The 15,944-nt window shown below is 34.2% G+C and overlaps 3 protein-coding genes and 1 long non-coding RNA gene across 4 annotated transcripts; 1 reads left to right on the top strand and 3 right to left on the bottom strand.

Annotated features, from left to right (window-relative positions):
- Positions 1–4,953: 4,953 nt before the first annotated feature.
- On the bottom strand, positions 4,954–5,407 carry LOC142241508 (larval cuticle protein 9-like). Its single transcript, XM_075313285.1, has 2 exons — positions 5,384–5,407; positions 4,954–5,317 (listed from the first exon to the last, which is right to left on the bottom strand). The coding sequence occupies exons 1-2, from the start codon at positions 5,393–5,395 to the stop codon at positions 5,051–5,053; spliced, it is 279 nt and encodes a 92-aa protein (XP_075169400.1). The 5' UTR covers positions 5,396–5,407; the 3' UTR covers positions 4,954–5,050.
- Positions 5,408–6,107: 700 nt separating this feature from the next.
- Positions 6,108–6,453, top strand: LOC142240127 (larval cuticle protein 9-like). The gene is made up of 2 exons (XM_075311838.1): positions 6,108–6,119; positions 6,187–6,453. Exons 1-2 carry the CDS (start codon positions 6,108–6,110, stop codon positions 6,451–6,453), a joined length of 279 nt encoding a protein of 92 aa, XP_075167953.1.
- A 5,728-nt stretch (positions 6,454–12,181) lies between these two features.
- LOC142241404 (larval cuticle protein 9-like) lies at positions 12,182–12,590 on the bottom strand. The gene is made up of 2 exons (XM_075313168.1): positions 12,562–12,590; positions 12,182–12,493 (listed from the first exon to the last, which is right to left on the bottom strand). The coding sequence occupies exons 1-2, from the start codon at positions 12,571–12,573 to the stop codon at positions 12,227–12,229; spliced, it is 279 nt and encodes a 92-aa protein (XP_075169283.1). The 5' UTR covers positions 12,574–12,590; the 3' UTR covers positions 12,182–12,226.
- Positions 12,591–14,949: 2,359 nt separating this feature from the next.
- LOC142241841 (uncharacterized) lies at positions 14,950–15,517 on the bottom strand. Its single transcript, XR_012723837.1, has 3 exons — positions 15,436–15,517; positions 15,276–15,368; positions 14,950–15,205 (listed from the first exon to the last, which is right to left on the bottom strand). It is a non-coding gene; the product is annotated as an uncharacterized LOC142241841 (long non-coding RNA).
- Positions 15,518–15,944: the final 427 nt, after the last annotated feature.

Below are 15,944 nucleotides of genomic sequence, written 5' to 3'. Positions count from 1 at the left end.
CAAGGTCGTGGGTTCGATTCCTGCTACGACCGAACACCAAAAAGTTTTTCAGCGGTGGATTATCCCACCTCAGTAATGCTGGTGACATTTCTGAGGGTTTCAAAGCTTCTCTAAGTGGTTTCACTGGAATATGGAACGCCTTTCGGACTCGGCTATAAAAAGGAGGTCCCTTGTCATTGAGCTTAACATGGAATCGGGCAGCACTCAGTGATAAGAGAGAAGCTCACCACTGTGGTATCACAATGGACTGAATAGTCTAAGTGAGCCTGATACCTCAGGCTGCCACATAACCTAACCTAACCATGACCGACTTGCGAGAATGTAGCCTGAGGAGTATTCTCGCTTTCATCAAGGCATCGGGGTGGAGCACCTAGGCGCATCCGAAAGAGTCATTATCGTAGGATGGACTCATTCCGGCAGGAGTGAGACAGGCAAGAAGAGGAAGATGGAAGGAAGTTTGAGGAACCGCAATGGACCAACTATGGTCTAAGTGGACACAAATCCGCTTAGAACAGATTCGTGTCATCCTCCATAACCTAACCTAATCATATACGACCGTAAATTCGGCCAGGCCGAATCTTTTGTACCCACCATCATGGATTTCGTAGAATTTTCTACTGAACAATTACTTGCGTTATGATAACAGTTCTTGATCGACTTATATTATGATCCGATATGAAACAATTTTCGCACTGTAATCAGAGGGCCAAATTTCAATTGAATCGGTTGAAATTTGCACCTCCAGGAAGCTCCGTAAATTAAATCTGAAAATCTCTTTATATGGGGGCTATATATAATTATGGCCCAGTTTTTTAATGCTATATGCTTTATATGCTATATGTCATACACCAAAACCACGTACCAAATTTCAATCGGATTGGATGAAATTTTCTCGTCCCAGAGGATCTGTTTATATGGACTATATTACTATGAATTGATATGAAGCAATTTTTCCATAGTTGTTAAAGGCCAGCGAAAATTTCTCTTAACGTTTTCAACTTGTATTTCTAAATAACCATTTTTTAACTAATAGTAGCCAATATTTTATCACAAATTCTAAGTCTGGAAATATCTATTGGTGTATTTGTCCTTGCTGTGTTTATGCACAGTAAAATTCAGAAAATTTCAATTTATTGATAAAATTGCGTAAAACAAAGGATCAGCCCAAAGGAACTTTTTATAATGTGAAAATTAAGTCCATCTCCAGAAGGGGTTTTTTAGATAACTTTGAAGGTAATGACCAAGAAAGAACTTCCAATTTTTTGCTGATATGTGTTACAAACAGAATGACAAAGTTAATGTACCTTGATCCTACGGTGTAAGTGATCAAAAGCTTGTTTACATAACAACTTGTGAAAAATCGCTAAATTATAAACGTAAAACACTTGAGTCGAATATTTCAAAAAATCGTTGCTTAAAAAATATCGTCACATGCCCAATTTGCCATCAAAAATCTTCCAAGCAGGCACCGTTGCTTCTATATTCTTTAAGAAATATGGTGAATTCAGATTGCAGGGAGAACGGTCATATAGCGACTTTTCAAAATGTTCGGTAAAGGATCACTGTACACTCTTTACCCAACAACAACTGATCAAGAGTGGTCGGTTATACAATAAAAACCATGCCACATTTAGGAGAATACCCTCTGAAAAAAGTAAACCCATTAAGTATGACTACAGCTGGGATCGAAATTTAATTAATCACCTTATTTAGTGTCTGCTAGAAGGATAAGGAAATACATTTTGCATTAAGGGCGGACCACCCATATAATGGAGGCAGCTCGATTCTACACACTGGATGTAGATGTTTGAATTGTCCTTAATATTAACCCTAGCTTAGGCACCAATGTTTTTCTACATTATCTGCCACTATTTAGAAATGTAAATATTTTGTTTCCTTTGGTATTTTTAACTTCATAACCGCTTTTTTATGTTTGTTTTGCATTCTGATATTCGCTACAGAAAAAATATTCTTGTTTTGGAACATTATCTGTTCGACATTATTGAAATCGGTTCAGAGTTAGATATAGCTGCCATATATATCTTTCTCACGATATACACCCATATTACCACAGACGCCAAAGTTTTGCTCCGAACTACGTGCAATTTTGCACAGGGGGGTAGAATTAATATTCTTACTATGAATGGCAAATTTGGTTGAAATCGGTTCAGATTTAGATATAGCTACCACATATATATCTTTAGCCCGATTTATACAGATATGGCCACAGACTTAAATTTTACTCCAATGTACGTGAAATTTTGCACAGGGTGTAGACTTAACATTCTTACTATGTATGCCAAATTTGGTTTAAATCGGTTCAGATTTAGATATAGCTCCCATGTATATCTTTAGTCCGATTTATACATATATGACCACAGAGGCCGAATTTTACTCCGATTTACATGAGCATTAAGTGGGGGAATATTATATGGAAAACGACGGTGAACTATCTGAATTAGACAGGTAGCAATTTTTGGTTAGTAAAAACGGATTTAAATTGGATAAAAATCCTGAATAGAGCGAAAACATGAAATTTTTCGTGAATCTTGTTTTAACGGCTCTAAACCAATTACAAAAAATAAATTGAGCATTGTAGACACATTATCGGCGAACCTATACAATCGTTGCCTATTTCTTTTATGCCTGATGAAAGTGATAGAGGATATTCAAAAGTAAAAGCCGCTTGCTATATGTGCTACCATGGTGAGAAAAAGAAAAGGAAGCGTCCTATAAGGCAAAAATGTGGGCAATGTAAAAATCCAGTCTGTGTGGAGCACACCTGGATGCAAACCAAATGCTACAGTTGCCCAAAATATATATATTTTAAGTTGTTATTTCCTCTTCTTTTATTTGTATTATTTTCATATGAAATAATTCAAAACAAATCAACTAAAAGTATCTTACCACAATATTTACATTTGTAAATAGTGGCAGATTTTGAAGAAAAATACAAAAAATGTATTGAAAAATTGGGATATTGTAAAAATATTGTTAAATTTGTACATATTATTAAAGAGCACGAAAACTTAGCCACTGAGTCCAAATTTCATAAAAATCGGATAAATATTGTTGAAATGGCAAGAGTGTCAAAAATGAAATATTTACATTTGTATATAGTGCCAAAGCTAGGGTTAAAACTGTTTTTTTATACCCACCACCATAGGTTAGGTTAGGTTAGGGGCAGCCCGATGTATCAGGCTCACTTAGACTATTCAGTCCATTGTGATATCACATTGGTGAACTTCTCTCTTATCACTGAGTGCTGCCCGATTCCATGTTAAGCTCAATGACAAGGGACCTCCTTTTTATAGCCGAGTCCGAACGGCGTTCCACATTGCAGTGAAACCACTTAGAGAAGCTTTGAAACACTCAGAAATGTCACCAGCATTACTGAGGTGGGATAATCCACCGCTGAAAAACTTTTTGGTGTTCGGTCGAAGCAGGAATCGAACCCACGACCTTGTGTATGCAAGGCGGGCATGCTAACCATTGCACCACAGTGGCTCCACCACCATAGGATGAGGGGTATATTAACTTTGTCATTCCGTTTGTAACACATCGAAATATTGCTCTCAGACCCATAAAATATATATATATTCTGGGTCGTGGTGAAATTCTGAGTCGATCTGAGCATGTCCGTCCGCCCGTCTGTTGAAACCACGCTAACTTCCGAACGAAACAAGCTATCGACTTGAAACATGGCACAAGTAGTTGTTATTGATGTAGGTCGGATGGTATTGAAAATGGGCCCCATATAAACGGACCCCCAAATTTGGCTTGTGGGGACTTAACGAGAAGCAAATTTCATCCGATCCGGCTGAAATTTGGTACATGCTGTCAGCATATGATCTCTAACAACCATGCAAAAATTGGTCCACATCGGTCCATAATTATATATAGCCCCCATATAAACCGATCCCCAGATTTGGCTTGCGGAGCCTCTAAGAGAAGCAAATTTCATCCGATCCGGCTGAAATTTGGTACATGGTGTTAGTATATGGTCTCTAATGGCCATGCTAAAAATGGTCCATATCGGTCCATAATTATATATAGCCCTTATATACACCGATCTCCAGATTTTACCTACGGAACCTCTTGGAGGAGCAAAATTCATCCGATCAGGTTAAAATTTGGTACATTTCTCTAGTGTATGGCCGATAACAACCATGCCAAAATTGGTCCTTTTCGATATATGTTATATATAGCCCCCATATAAACCGATCCCCAATCACACAAAAATCACGATTGCCACACGAAAATCACACAAAAATCACGATTGCCACTCTACCAAAATTTTATTGCCATAGAAAATTTTGTCAACATTTTATGTCTGTAGGAAATTTTGTCAAAATATAATTTCTATACAAAATTTTGTCAAAAATTTATTTCTATAGAAAATTTTGTCAAAATTTTATGTCTATAGAAAATTTATTAGAGGAATATTTTGCAAGATCTTCCAAATTATTAAGAATTCCACACATCTACCAAACAGTAAAAAATCTGCCATTTTTGGTAGACTCGTGTTCATAATTGTATATAGCCCCCATATAAAGTGACCCCCATATTTCAATTTTGCCTCTATAATTACCGCACAAAAGTTCATATCGGTTCGTAACTATTTCTTCCCTATATATACCGGTCAAGAACTGAATATATATGTACGTATTTAATAGACCTTTCTTTTGTTTACTATATATCCCGCCTGGACTAGCTTACAATTTAGAAGATGATGTTAAGAAGTTTATATAATTGTGGATGACCGTCTTTAGTAGAAGTTTCTACGCAATCCATGGTGAAGGGTACGTAAGATTCGGCCTGACCGATCTTTCGGCCGTATATGCTTGTTTTTTGTTTTTTTTTTTTTAATTCAATATGCAACAATTCTTATATAATCTGACGAGTTACAACTTTAAGGCAGTGATCAAAGACTGAAGAGTTTCTTATTTGAATTCGTACTTGTACCAATATAATCTCTATTTCAATCAATTGAAAAATTAATTATTTGTTTTTATATGTATTTTATTAATAACAAATGTTTTGAGACTTTTTAGTGTTCAACAGTTGGATGATAACCATGATCATCGGCAGTATAGGACACTTTAACGTGTTTACCATCCTTGGTATCGTATTCGTATTCACCTTTGACGACCCAGTTTTCCTTATCTTGCAAATGACCTTCTTGTTCGGCCTTAATGTGGTTGCTCAATTCGATGCCATATTTGAAATCTTCAGCATTGACTTCTTGGAATTCCTTGAGAACTTCAGCTTCTTCATTGGCATAGGCAAAAGCCAAAAGGCAAGCAAGGATAACAATCTGCAAAGGTGAAATTCAATAAAATTTCAATATAGAAATGTATTCCGTTGTCTCTTTAATACTTACAGTGAATTTCATATTGGCTAGACTAATGATAGTTTCTATTCAACTGATGTTTGCTTCATGGCACAGAGCATTTATATTAGAAAAGAAGAAAGAATTAACGACAAACTTCATTAATAATTTCATGAAGTCTTTGTCTATACCGCAATTAAATATTTCACTTAAATTAAATGGCTTTTTAAATTAGATCATAAAATGTCATTATTTATAATCTATATATATTAACATATAAAAATCAATCATTTAACACTTTAATTTTTAAAAGAATTTTTCATTCATTTCATTATTTTGCATAACTATATTATTGCATACTATTGCATATTAGAAATTTAAATGCAAATAGGAGAACACGAAATAGAATAATAATTTGAAACTAGCATAACATATATCTGTTAGTTTTATTTAGTCATAATTAAAGTCTAGGTTAATTTAGCAGTAGCTCGATATTTTGTTCGTTTTGAAGTTTAATGAGCAATAATTGATTTTAATGGATCTAATTAAAATAAATAATTGTTTGCACAATCATTTGAAGATCTCAATAGGAGGATATGCTTCGGCAACTATGTTGTTAATCTAGTTTAATGTTAAGAACTCCTAATTATAGAACAACTAATTCATTATTTAATTTTAGTTCAAATTTTGAATGTGGCTCATATAAAAAGACTTCGATATTACTTCACTCAGCAGTTCATATTTGGATACAAACACCCAAAGAAAACCCAGCACTATGAAATTCACTGTAAGTATAGAAAATCTTAATGCAATTTAGATTTTGAATTTTATTTTAATTTGAAACTCTTTAATAGATTGTTCTCCTTGCCTGTCTTTTGGCCTTTGCCTATGCCAACGAAGAAGCTGAAGTTGTCAAAGAATACCAAGAAGTCAATGCTGAAGATTTCAAATATGGCATCGAATTGAGCAATCACATTAAGGCTGAACAAGAAGGTCATTTGCAAGATAAGGAAAACTGGGTCGTCAAGGGTGAATACGAATACGATACCAAGGATGGTAAACACGTTAAAGTGTCCTATACTGCCGATGATCACGGTTATCATCCAACTGTTGAACATTAATATGGTTTTGCGTTATTGTTAATAAAATAAAATTTTTGTAAATATTTGAAAAAAATTTTGTACCGATGATGTGGAAAAGGAAGGTCATAAGTTAGTACACATGTGGTTTAAGTACCCAGAAGATGACGATATTTTTCAATACACTGAAAAATATGGTCCTGAGGTCAAACATTTCATGTCTTTAAAATATGAATTCAAATTTTACTTAGAATAGAGGAAGCATTTCAAGGATATAAAATTTTTTCCTTGTCCATAAGTTAAGTCTTTATAGTTATGTGATCCGACTTAAAAATGGGTATCTTAACATGAAAGAAAATTTTGTTTTACTGAGGTCAACATGACTTTAATACTTCTGAAAAATTATTCGAAATTGTCTTTAACCCTCTAATACCTTAACCCGCCTTTAGGACGTCTTCGATAAAACGAGAAGTTTTTAGTAAAACTCACCTAAAGACGGCAAAAATATATAAAATAAAATCAAAACTTAGTTTAAACTCTACAATAGACTTTGTTTCGTTGTTTCGTTTTCTTGCATTTACGTCGTAAACCTGGACTATTCTATCAGCTGGTAAAAAATGGGACATTAGAGGGTTAAATAAGGCTCACTTAGACTATTCACTCCATTGTGATACCACATTGGTGAACTTCTCTCTTATCACTGAGTGCTGCCCGATTCCATGTTAAGCTCAATGACAAGGGACCTCCTTTTTATAGCCGAGTCCGAACCGCGTTCCACATTGCAGTGAAACCACTTAGAGAAGCTTTGAAACCCTCAGAAATGTCACCAGCATTACTGAGGTGGGATAATCCACCACTGAAAAACTTTTTGGTGTTCGGTCGAAGCAGGAATCGAATCCACGACCTTGTGTATGCAAGGCGGACATGCTAACCATTGCACCACGGTGGCTCCCTTAAATAGGTTATCTTTTTGCATTTTGGCTCCAAAGCAGGGCTCGAACGAAGCAGGTTTTTTGGCCGAAGGCGATGTTCGGCAAATAAGCAAAAATCGGCAGAAGTCGATTATTTTCCAGAAATTTGTAATTAAGGAAATGTGATGTGCTATAGTTCATTCAGTATTAGCATTTTTATTCAAAAAATGCATAAGAAATAACAATAAAATGTAGTTCATTGCATGTCTTATAATATTTTTTTTAGGTTTAACAGACACTGTACTATTTAAAATTCGGTAGTTTGATTTTATAAGGAATTTGTATAACATTTTAAAATTATAAAATTTTTATTTGTACTGGGTATTTTTGTGTAAGACAAAATCAACACTGGAACAATTCGATATGAAATAAATTATTCTAAAAGCTTAGATTAATCGGCCTCTTCAAGCCGAAGGCCGATTCGTGACCGATTATCGATTTTTGGGCGAATGCCGAAACCGATTCTTCGGTTGAGCTCTACTACAAAGCAAAAAAGCGCTCAAAAATAGGACATGTATAACAACCCTTTGAAGTCGAGGCTGAAATCGGACATTTAAGCGGCTTCTTTAAGCTGAAGACAGTTTTCAGGGAGTTTTCTTGCATTACATCTCCATAGCTAATTTAACTTCTGTTTTTGCAAAACAAATATTTTTGTAGTTAACTTTTATTCATTTTTTTTTTTCGAAAATTTCCACAGCCCAAATTGTCCTTCTTTTAAGTATATCTCAAACATTTTATGAACTAAATGTGGATATAAAATTCAATGACCGTACACATAAGTTCAATATGAACTAAATCGGAAGAAAATTTTCGTGCGATTACCAAATATGCAAATATGTAAAGTATGAGCTATTGTATGGTTAAAATGGTCATGATTTGACGCCAATAATGTTTTTCTTCACTTTTAGTTCATTTTTCCTTCACCAGCGGATTTACATTTTCATGCTTTTAACAACGCATTGTGGAAATATTAAAATGTGAAGAATTGCAATTAAAAAAAAACACGAACATTTTTCCAATTAAAGCCTTGAGTTTTAAAAATATTGAATCAAAAATTTTCAAAAATTCAACAATTTTTTTTTTCAATCAACAAATGAAATTTTAATTGACTTTCAATTAATTTTTTAATTGATACTATTCCTTGAAGACATTTCAATTAAAATCAAGTATATACGGCCGTAAGTTCGGCCAGGCCGAAGCTTATGTACCCTCCACCATGGATTGCGTAGAAACTTCTACTGAAGACTGTCATCCACAATCGAATTACTTGGGTTGCGGTAACACTTGCCGATGGCAAGGTATTTTAAATCTTTCTAACATCGTCTTCTAAATTACAAGGTAGTCCATACGTAGTATGCATTAAACTAAAAAAGGCCGATTAAATACGTATATAGTTAAGTTTAAAGTTTCTATAGAAATAAAATTTTGACAACATTTTCTATAGAAGTAAAATTTGGAAAATTTTTTCTATAGAAATAAAATTTGGAAAAAAATTTCTATAGAAATAAAATTTTGACAAAATTTTCTATAGAAATAAAATTTTGACAAAATTTTCTATAGAAATAAAATTTTGACAAAATTTTCTATAGAAATAAAATTTTGACAAAATTTTCTATAGAAATAAAACTTTTACAAAATTTTCTATAGAAATAAAATTTTGACAAAATTTTCTGTAGAAATAAAATTTTTACAAAATTTTCTATATAAATAAAATTTTGACAAAATTTTCTATAGAAATAAAATTTTTTTTTTTTTTTTTGTTTGTTATTGTTAGATAGAGGAAGCACGCTCAAAAACAAACCCAGCCAAATACATACAAATCGATGATTTGAGTTTGGCAAAGGAAAAGAGATATGCTGGCAAATTTGTTTAGGCAGTAGCCGACTATCAAACCCTTTTTCGGGAGGTTCAAGTGTAGTTCACGTTGGGTTGAGTGAATTACCCGAATTTATTCTGATAATTGGTTGATAGTTTTGCTGCAAGTAGAGGATGCTGATGAGGAATGTGGTAATTCCGAAACAGCTGTACATCCAACCATCTTGCAGTCTATAGGGCTTTGCCCAAATAAATTTGACAAGCATACTTTTCCTCTGTTGGTTAAGCTACTCTTGTAGTTTAGTCAATGCATGGCTTTAAGCTGAGATCAAAAAACAAAAAAACAACAATAACGATTGAAGAGAAGCCAACAATAACAAACAAAACGAATGAAGATAGAGGAAGCACGCTCAAAAACAAACCCAGCCAAATACATACAAATCGATGATTTGAGTTTGGCAAAGGAAAAGAGATATGCTGGCAAATTTGTTTAGGCAGTAGCCGACTATCAAACCCTTTTTCGGGAGGTTCAAGTGTAGTTCACGTTGGGTTGAGTGAATTACCCGAATTTATTCTGATAATTGGTTGATAGTTTTGCTGCAAGTAGAGGATGCTGATGAGGAATGTGGTAATTCCGAAACAGCTGTACATCCAACCATCTTGCAGTCTATAGGGCTTTGCCCAAATAAATTTGACAAGCATACTTTTCCTCTGTTGGTTAAGCTACTCTTGTAGTTTAGTCAATGCATGGCTTTAAGCTGAGATCAAAAAACAAAAAAACAACAATAACGAAATAAAATTTTGACAAAATTTTCTATAGCAATAACATTTTGACAAAATTTTCTATAGCAATAACATTTTGACAATGTTTTCCATAAAACTAAAATTTTGGTAGATTATTTTTGGCTCGAGTGGCAATCATGAATATGAACCGATATGGACCAATTTTTGTGTGATTTGGGATCGGCTATATATTACTATAGACCGATATGGACCAATTTTGGCATGGATATTAGCGGCCTTATACTAACACCACGTTGAAAATTTCAACCGGATCGGATGAATTTTGCTCCTCCAAAAGGCTCCGGAGATCAAATTTGGGGGTCCGTTTATATGGGGGCTATATATAATTATGGACCGATATGAACCAATTCTTGCGTGTTTGTTAGAGACCACATTCTAACACCATGTTCCAAATTTCAACCAGGTCGGACGAATTTTGCTCCTCCAAGAGGCTCCGGAGGACAAATCTGGGAATCGATTTATATGGGGGCTATATATAATTATGGACCGATATGGACCAGTTTTTGCATGATCATTAGAGAACATATACCAGCACCATGTACCAAATTTCAGCCGGATCGGACGAAATTTGCTTCTCTTAGAGGCTCCGCAAGCCAAATCGGGGGATCGGTTTATATGGGGGCTATATGTAATTATAGACCGATATGGACCAATTTTTGCATGATTAGACCATATAGAGACCATATACTAACACCATGTATCAAATTTCAGCCGGATCGGATGAAATTTGCTTCTCTTAGAGCGATCGAAAGCCAAATTTGGGGGTCCGTTTATATAGGGGCTATACGAAAAAGTAGACTAATATGGACCAATTTTTGCACGGTTGTTAGAGACCATATACTAACACTATGTACCAAATTTCAGCCGGATCGGATGAAATTTGCTTCTCTTAGAGCAATCGCAAGCCAAATTTGAGGGTCTATACGTAAAAGTGGTCGGATATGGCCCATATGCAATACTGTCAGACCTACATCAATAACAACTACATGTGCCAAGTTTCAAGTCGATAGCTTGTTTCGTTCGGAAGTTTGCGTGATTTCAACAGACGGACGGACGGACATGCTCAGATCGACTCAGAATTTCACCACGACCCACAATATATATACTTTATGGGGTCTTAGAGCAATATTTCGATGTGTTACAAACGGAATGACAAAGTTAATATACCCCCATCCTATGGTGGTGGGTATAATTAATTGAATAAATTAACTTATTGATTGAAGACAAAAAATATCTTTTGTGTGTATAAAACAGAGTTGTTTTTTTTCTGTATAGGTTAGTTATGGTTATTTTGCAGCCCCCTGATAGCACAGGTTATGATTTATGTTGGTCCTATTTTTGACTGTGCTTAGGCGTGGCTTCTTCTCCATCTTAAGGTCAGTACTATGTTTTGCCTTCCGCGTTGAAAATTTCGTTAATTCTATTAAAGCAGTTCAATAGTAAACAGATAAATTAACTCAATTGATTCGCAGTTTCTTGTTCCTCTAGATTTTGGCAAGAGTTTATAGGAATGTGTTTGTTTTTGATTATTTAAGGAAAAGTAATTGCGGAAATAATGTGGTTTACAGCTCGAAAACCGAATATAGTACCCAAGTTATGCAGAACTCATCTTATATAGGAACTCAGTTCCTGTGACGTATTCACTAACATATACAGTCCTTGTCTAACTACGCCCGCTCTTTCGACATGTAATTCTAAAAGCGTTCTTTCTGGGAAGTAGACAAAAAAATTTAGCATCTAAGCATGTTCCCCCAGATGTATCCAGTTCTACTTAAATGATATTCCATTAGCCCATAACTGTCTTTCTTGCATCGTAAACTCACACTTGTTGCGCACGTTCTCCTCGAGTCATGCATTACGGTTGATTGAGTTGCATCTCTCACTATTACCAAAGAGGATTCACTTTGTTCCTAACCTTGAGTCCCTATACAATTGTTGTCAATCTAGTAACTTCGCTTGACTAGCATGTCCATTGGTATGATATCCAAGACAGACTGTCTCCTAAGCCCTAGTAGAAGTGGTCGCCTTTACCCCACTTGTTATTAGATAATGAATCCTCTGTAGTTTTTGAAATATTCTGATGTTGCACCTCTTCTCCATTAATCTTTTCACTATACGTTTCACGTCAGCCTAATAAAGCTTTTTAGTAGGAGGTAGAGGAAAAACACACACACATATAATTAGCATTTAAAACATCTATGATTTATTAACAACAATGAAACTTCTTATTGTTCAACAGTTGGGTGGTAACCATGATCATCGGCAGTGTAGGACACTTTAACGTGTTTGCCTTCCTTGGTGACGAATTCGTATTCACCCTTGACAACCCAGTTATCCTTATCTTGCAAATGACCCTCTTGAACAGCCTTAATGTGGTTACTCAATTCAAGTCCATATTTGAAATCTTCAGGATTAACTTCTTGGAATTCTTTAAGAACTTCAGCTTCTTCGTTGGCATAAGCGAAGGCCAAAAGACAGGCAAGAAGAACAATCTGTGGATGAAATGTTTTCGATTAAACAAAGTTCCCTGGAAATAACAAAAAAAAATCTGATTACTCACAGTGAATTTCATGTTGTCTGTTTTTGTTATCAAAACTAAACTGATGATCTGTTTAATTCCTTAACCCTATTTATATTCGAAATTCACAATGCTGGCGATGACACCGAATAATTTTTGTAGAATTTAAATAAAACTCGTTCAACGGGAAAGTTTCGATTTTGCATGCGATTCTCTAAACGCTTGTCACACTGTTCTAATTAGCTCTTTCAAATGCAACAACTAAATGCAAATATATCAAATGATTATAGCATCAGCATTTTAGAATATTTCAACATTATGGATATTGTTTATGTGTACTCAGGCTTAGAACTTTATACAAAAGATATTGGAAAGGATTTCAAATAATCGATTTTACTTACAAACAAGATAAGTTCGAGGGGGCCGACATGACTGCCATCAAAAACGTATCTGTGGATCTCTAGAACGGTTGCCACTTGTCCCAAAAATATTCTATCAAAAATTAAAGAAAATTTTACCACAATCTCCACTTTTAAAAAAATATTATTTTGAAGAATTTTTGCGGTTAGTATGAAAAAACAAATGTTTTATTCTCCTAATGAATGAATGATCCCTCTAATTAGCAACAATTTTTTTGGGCATATAAATATCCCTTGAATTATAAATGTTTTAACAATGTGGTATCACAATGGACTGAATAGTCCAAGTGAGCCCGATACATCGGGCTGCCAACTAACCTAACCTAACCTAACAATTTTAGCTTGTGACAAGATGGGAATGTACTTCTACAAAAAGGGAGAATTGAATTTATAGGATATTTTTTCAAAATTTTATTTCTATAGAAAATTTTCTCACAATTTAATTTTTATCGGATACTAGCGTAACCCGACCCGATTCGCTGCGCCTTCCTAAGCATATTTGTAGGAACATTTTGCGGTAACTTAGTCAACCATATCCTTCGTGCTGAAAACAAGTTCGAAAAGATTTGAATTCTTTCAAACAAATCGGACAACTTGCTTTTTCGTTTATGGATAGAAATACGGCGGATATGCAGATGTGAAGCGGTCCGCCTCAACAAATGTCGGGGAAAGCGTGTTCCCTTTCCACCATTTTTATACCCTGCGCCACACAGAGGAACAGGGTATTATAAGGTAGTGCGTATGTTTGCAACACCCAGTAGGAGACGAGATAGACACATGGTGTCTTTGGCAAAAATGCTCAGGGTGGGCTCCTGAGTCGATATAGCCATGTCCGTCTGTCCGCGAACTCATTTTTGTAATCAAAGTCTAGGTCGCAGTTTTAGTCCAATAGACTTCAAATTTGGCACAAGTATGTGTTTTGGCTCAGAATAGAACCCTATTGATTTTGGAAGAAATCGGTTCAGATTTAGATATAGCTCCCATATATATTTCGCCCGATATGGCTTATATGGCCCCAGAAGCCAGAGTTTTACCTTAATTTGCTTAAAATTTTGCACAAGAAGAACACTTAGTACTATAGTCAAGTGTGCCAAATTTTATTGAAATCGGTTCAGATTTAGATATAGCTCCCATATATATCTTTCGCCCGATATGGACTAATACGGTCCCAGAAGCCAGAGTTTTACCCCAATTTGGTTCAAATTTTGCACTATGAGTACAATTAGTAGTGTAGTCAAGTGTGCCAAATTTTATTGAAATCGGTTCAGATTTAGATATATCTTCCATATATATCGTTCGCCCGATTTACACTCATATGAACACAGTGGCCAATTTTGAACTCCGATTTAGTTTAAATTTTGCACAGGGAGTAGAAGTACCTATGCGTGCCAAATTTGGTTGAAATCGGTTCAGATTTAGATGTATGTCTCATATATAGATTTCGCCCGATTTACGCTCACATGATCACAGGGGCCAATTTTTAACACCGATTTAGTTGAAATTTTGCACAGGGAGTAGAATTAGCATTGTACCTATGCGTGCCAAATTTGAAAAATTTCGAAAAGTTATAAAAATGACTAATTTTCCTAATCTTCTAATACACCGAAAAAAAAGTTTACTATTGTTTACGAAAAATGAACTAACCCATAGTAAGAATGACCATGATTTGGCGCCAAAGATTTTTTTCATCTAGATAAGTTCATGATTTTCTTATAAATAAGTTTATGTATTGCATCGTATTTTAGTTCATTCTTACTACGCTGTGGGAAGAATGTACTTACACTCATTCAAAATATTCCTGCTATCCGGAAAAATGAACAAGTTTTTGGGAATCCTATATTTAGAAATTGGTTTCAAATAAACTGTTTATCAGTATAATTTTCAAAGAAGTAAATAAATTGAGGAATTAAAGGTACAACAAGCCTGTATACAACTAAGAAATTTTTCGTACAATATAAGACAATTTTTCATAATTACCAGTATTTTATTTCAAAAAATTATTATTATATTACATAAAACTATGGCTTATGATATACAATAAAAGAAATGTTTTTATTCGTACGCTGTATGCTGTTACTTTTCGGTAGTTAGTAATTGCTTCTTCAAAAGAGTAATATTCTATGTTAGTAGAATGAAACTAATTAATATCAATTTCCATTTTCTATCCATATGAAAGATATATGCCATAAGTTGCTATTTTCATTTCATTTTTGTCCAATTTCACCGATTTCGCTAGTTTTTGTTGTGTGGATTTGCGTCATAAGCCTCTGAAGTTAAAAAGGTATATAAAATATAAAAATATTAACAAATTCTATGGTATTTTGATCTTTATCTTACAACAGAATTTTCTTAGAGCAAATAGGGATATCAGCTTAGTTAGCATTAAACAGTAAGAAGATTCCAAAAAATACCATTAGATTTGCTGTCATCCTGCAAATGAAAATTATTTTTAATAAATAGAAATTTTGGCTTTATTACAAATGGACGAAAAACTTACCACATTGAAAAAAATCATCCAATTACTACATTAGTGGAATCATATCCATGCACAAATGGGACATTTTTGAAATCCTTCTCAGAATATAAATGAAATAAAAATATTATAAAATTAGATATAATTTCCACTTGTCAATATAGCATTTAGTATTTATGGTGGATATTAAGTTCGAGTTTAGTGGCTAAAATCCCAATTTTTCATGATTAGTTTTCTTTAGAAATACATGGGAACAAAATTGAACCGTTTTTGTGTTCATTTAAAATTTATATCAAATTTTTAGTCATTTGAGGTCGCTGAATCCAAATTTACACTTGTTTTTTTAAGAGCTCGACTTTTTGAGATATACGGTTATGTTCAAAATTAAGGCACTTCCGCTATATATATTGGAATAACTTGAAAACAATTCATCATATTAAATTAAAAAAACAGCGTTCTACATAAGCTTAAAAACGATTTTCTGTTCTTAATCGTGTAATCCATTTAAAGAATATAAACTTAATAAAAAACTT

This window comes from Haematobia irritans, chromosome 5, assembly GCF_050003625.1.
Source record: "Haematobia irritans isolate KBUSLIRL chromosome 5, ASM5000362v1, whole genome shotgun sequence".
NCBI classification, from domain to species: Eukaryota; Metazoa; Arthropoda; class Insecta; order Diptera; family Muscidae; genus Haematobia; species Haematobia irritans.
The sequence above is the reverse complement of the archived record's forward strand: the minus strand, read 5'-3'. Positions and strand labels throughout refer to the sequence as shown.